This window comes from Penaeus chinensis, chromosome 4 (genome assembly GCF_019202785.1).
Source record: "Penaeus chinensis breed Huanghai No. 1 chromosome 4, ASM1920278v2, whole genome shotgun sequence".
Lineage (NCBI taxonomy): Eukaryota > Metazoa > Arthropoda > Malacostraca > Decapoda > Penaeidae > Penaeus > Penaeus chinensis.
The window spans coordinates 16,370,223-16,375,222 of NC_061822.1; the positions used below are offsets into that span (position 1 = coordinate 16,370,223).

The 5,000-nt window shown below is 44.2% G+C and overlaps 1 protein-coding gene across 2 annotated transcripts in view; it reads left to right on the forward strand.

The window, feature by feature from the left end:
- LOC125047058 (patched domain-containing protein 3-like) overlaps positions 1-5,000 on the forward strand; it is a 138,959-nt gene that overhangs the window by 22,576 nt on the left and 111,383 nt on the right. For both annotated transcript variants that reach the window (XM_047645171.1, XM_047645162.1), the window contains exon 2: positions 3,686-3,748. Coding sequence is in view for 1 of the 2 variants with exons in the window: in XM_047645162.1 (XP_047501118.1) it covers positions 3,686-3,748 (63 nt within the window). In the remaining variant the exon portion in view is untranslated. The remainder of the gene's footprint in view (positions 1-3,685; positions 3,749-5,000) is intronic.

Genomic DNA, 5,000 nt, shown 5'->3' on the forward strand with positions numbered 1-5,000 from the left:
GATGAATTGTTAGAGTTTACGCGAGACTGCAGGCTGGTATATAGGCTTTAGAGAGAGGCAGGCAAGCAAGATGATTTTTAGAAGGCAAGATGCGATGGTTGTATGAGGGAATGATAAATAAGAAACAAAAACGTAGTCAGCATTACATCGTCACTCGCCACCACCACCCATAATCATTATCATCCCACACTATCATCATTCTCAAGCATCACCATTCATCACTATCACCATCCTCCCCACTCCTCCCTCCCCTTCCCCTTCCCTCCCTTCCCCCTCCCCTCCCCTCCCCTCACTTCCTCCCTCCCCCCTCCCCAACACTTAGCGTCTGTGGTACCGTTGTATCGAAGCGAGGAGCAGCGAGAATGATTCAAACGTAACGATCATAACAGTTTCCGCCGGTTTGTGACACGGTCTTTTGCGCGCGGCCACGTCTCGAGTTTCGTATGGGTGGCTATCGTTTTTTTATTACTAATTCATTTATGTGTTTAACTTTTTCGTTAGTTGTGATTCTCTCTCTCTCTCTTTCTCCCCCCCCCCCCCCCTCTCTCTCTCTCTCTCTGTCTCTCTGTCTGTCTGTCTCACACACCTCTTCCTCCTCCTTTTTTGTCTTCTCCTCATTATCTGTATTTCCCATATATCGTATACTTCTTATTCCCCCTTTCCTCCTCCTTCTCTTCCTCCACCTCCTCCATCCTCCCTTCCTCCATCTCCCCTTGAATACCTAAGGAGGTTATCGATAATAGAAGAAGGGAAAGTGGAAAGAGATGGAGAAAAAGGGGGAAGGAAAGGAAGGAGGGAGAGGGGAAGGGGAAAGATATGGAGAAGGGGAGAAGGAAAGAAGAAGAGGAGGAGGAGGGAAAGGAGGAAGATATGGGGAAGAAGGGGTAGGGAAAGGAGAAGATGAGAAGGGGGAGAAATAGGAGAAAAGGGTGAAGGAGGGAGGAAAACCAGAAATAGAAGAGAAGGAGGAGATGCAGAAAGGAATGAGGCAAAAAAGCAGTTGCTGATGACGAATTAAAGATGGAGAAGCAGAAAAAGATAAAGAGGGGAAGTAGTGAAAGAGGAAGAGAGGAAAAGGGAGACGAAGTACAAGAGGCGGATGGATAGGAGGAGGAGGAGGGGGAGGGAGAGGAGGAGGGGGAGGAGGAGGAGGAGGGGGAGGAGGAGGAGGAGAGGAGGAGGAGGAGGAGAGGAGGAGGAGATGGAGAGGGAGGAGGAGGAGGAGGAGGAGGAGGAGGAGGAGGAGGAGGAGAACAAAAGCAGGACATTAGATTTTCTGGCGGTCTCTTGAATTCACTGACCCTGACCGTCATGGGATGCTGGTCTCATACCTCATATCTGGTCTTTCTCTGGCTTAATTTCTTCCTTTTCTTCTATTTCTACTTCTCTATTTTCCCCTCGTCCTTCTCCTTTCCCTTTCATTCTCTCCTTCTCCCCTTTCCCTCCACTTCTTCTCCTCCTCCTCTTCCTACCTTTTCCCTTCCATATCTTGTCTTTGTCACATATTTGGTCTGGTAAATGGTCTCATACCAAGCTTCATACCTGGTTTTAAATCTGGTCTCGTGGCAAGCATATATCTAACCTCTTATAATAATAATAATAATAATAATAATAATAATAATAATAATAATAATAATAATGATAGTAATTGCGTTACTAAAATTAGATGTGTGTAATTCATTCATTTAGTCATATAGCATACTCATCTATTCCTCTAGAAAATTAGTCATAATTCCACTTAAGTATTTCATCATTCGTTTACTTGGTAATCCATTCATTCAAGTAGATATTGTTATTCTTGTTGCTGATGTCACTGATACTGTTCTTACAATTATTACAGTTTTGTCTACTGATTTCTTGAGTTGTTCATTCTCGTTCATTCACCATTCATTCATAGTCACCGGGAATACATATATTTACCTTTCTTGTGTTACTGACTCAGGCAAATCCAAGATGACTTAAATGCCTTTTTTTCTATTCCTTCTCTTGATATTCCTGTTTCTTCTTTCTCTACATTCCCTTCCTCTTTCTCTTCTTCTTTTCCCCCCTCTACCTCTTCCTACTCTTCCCCTTCCTCTTCCTCTTCTTCCACCTCCTCTTCCTCCTTCTCCTCTTCTTCTCCCTCCTCCTCCATCTCTTCCTCCTTTGCCTCCTCCTCCTCCTCTTCTTCCTCCTTCTCCTCCTTCCCTTCCTCCTCCTTCTCCTTCTCTTCCTCCTCCTCCTCCTCCTCCTCCTCCCCCTTCTTCTTCTCCTCCTTCCCCTCCTCCTCCTCTTCACTCTCTTCTTCCTCCTCCTCCTCCTCCTCCTCCTCCAATTCTTCCTCTTCCTCCTCCTCCTCCTCCTTCTTCTTCTCCTCCTTCTCCTCCTCCTCCTCCTCCTCCTCCTCCTCCTCCTCCTCCTCCTCTTCACTCTCTTCTTCCTCCTCCTCTTCCTCACACACACACACACACACACACACACACACACACACACACACACACACACACACACACACACACACACACACACATACACACACACACACATACACACACACACACACACACACACACACGAACACACCGAAAGTTGCCACGTCACCCTTCACTTTTCGTCAACATTCCTCTGTACTCTACGCTTTGCCGTTATCAATCGTCGCAACTATCTGCATGGTTCGCCGTTCACTATCCGTCTTCACAATCCTAACAGATAACTTGGTCCTCTTCTTGTGTCACCTCATGTCACTTCATATCACCTCATTTTACCGGATATCACGTCACGTCACCTCAAGCCACTTCATATCACCTCATGTCACTTCATATCACCTCATTTTACCGGATATCACGTCACGTCACCTCATGCCACTTCATATTACCTCATGTCACTTTATATCACGTCATGGCACTTCCTGTCACCTCGCAATCCCGACCTCTAGCCGTGAAACAAGCTTCTTGTTTGTAAAGGATACTCTTTGTACTTTATCGTTTTGTTGTATTTACATTTCTTCTTCATTTTTATTGATCCGAGGAAAGGTTGTATATAAAGATCCGGAATGAATGTGCTCGGAATGGCAATGGTAACGAATTTGATTGCAATCGCCTGAGGGAGAAAGGAGTTGGTATCATATTGTATGGTGGCGTCGGCTCGCGCGTATAACGATGAAAGTTCTTTGTGTCCAATGAAAGTGCAGTGTTGAAGGGCCTATTATAAAACTCTTAAAGATGAAAGTCATGCGTAAAATCCTAAAGATGGACAACCTACGAAAATTCTAAAGATGCACAACCTACGAAAATCCTAAATATGGACAACCTACGAAAATCTTAAAGATGGACTACCTACGAAAATCTTAGAGATGAGAGTCCTTCGACAAATCCTGAAGGTGAAATGCCTATGAAAATCTTAAAGATGAAAAGCCTTATAAATGTCCTGCGGAAATCATGAAGATGAAAGTCCTATGAAAGCCCTGTGACGTCGAATCTTCAAAAATGATTAGAAAAGATGCGAGACAAACAGTCAAATATCTGTTATCTTCGCGCACCCTTTTGTCTTTTCCAAACTTCTATCTATTTACTTCCGTATTCTCTCTTTCTTCCGTTCTCTCTTTTTTTCATTTAACATTTATATTTTTCTCGCGCAAAATCTATTTCGTTAACACATTTTTTCAAGGAAAACTTAAATTTGATTCGCATTTTGTTCTTCTTTTCAGCTTTATACCCCGTCTCGCCTCGGAGTTCAAGTTAGGACGGCCCGCCTACTACACGCACTCTAGGTGAGTCATTTGTTCCCTTTCACTTCTCTCTCTATCATTCTATTTATCTATCTATCTATCTATCTATCTATCTATCTATCTATCTCTTTCACTGTTTTCTGTGCTCTCTCTTACTTTCGTCTCTTCTCGTCTCCTCTCGTCTCCTCTCCTCTCCTCCCCTCTCCTCTCCTCTCCTCTCCTTTCTTCTCCTCTCCTCTCTCCTCTCCTCTCTTCTCCTCTCCTTTCCTCTCCTCTCCTCTCCCCCCCCCCTCTCTCTCTCTCTCTCTCTCTCTCTCTCTCTCTCTCTCTCTCTCTCTCTCTCTCTCTCTCTCTCTCTCTCTCTCTCTCTCTCTCTCTCTCTCTCTCATTCTCTACTCCCTCTCCCTCTCCCTCTAACCCTCCCTCTCCCTCTCCTTGCATTTATGCATATTAGTCTGTCTGTTTATCTTTTTTATATATACAAGTTCACTTGTTCATCATGCTGCCAAGGAAAATAGGATTTTTTTCTGGTCAGTGGCCTGTATTTGGAGCGGACATGAAGACGTAAAACTGGCTAGCATTTACAAGTGCCAAGTCCTCCGTGAACTCGTAGCCCTTGTCGTCAGCGGTATTGGCACTGGCATCTTAGGCGTGTCTGGATGTCGTAACCTCTGGTGGTGGGTTTTCATTTGGCACCATAGCGCCGCCCCAAATGATCATTTCTTTGCAATATGTGCTGCTGAAATCGTCGTTGGACACGTACTGGTTAAAAGAAAATGGCATTTTCTTTATCTTTTTCTTGTCTTAATATATATGATGTAATTAAGAGGCCACGCAGAGAGCGAGTTGCAAACGCCAGAGAGTTTTGTCTTGAAGGTGAAAGTAACTCGGTAATACTTTCTTGATTGTTGCTACTAAAAGACGTTACTTGGAGATTAGAATGTCTTACAGTCTGGGTATCTTGGGGTATATCCATTGTTTTGTTTTCGATTTGAAGCAATTTCTCTTTTTCTGTTGTCATTTGTGCTGTGGCCATGGACTGTATTTCTGCGAGTATGTTTTTATTATGTTATCATTTTCTGCATTTTCTCTCTCTCTCTCTCTCTCTCTCTCTCTCTCTCTCTCTCTCTCTCTCTCTCTCTCTCTCTCTCTCTCTCTCTCTCTCTCTCTCTCTCTCTCTTCTCTCTCTCTCTCTCTCTCTCTCTCTCTCTCTCTCTCTCTCTCTCTCTCTCTCTCTCTCTCTCTCTCTCTCTCTCTCTCTCTCTCTCTCTCTCTCTCTCTCTCTCTCTCTCTC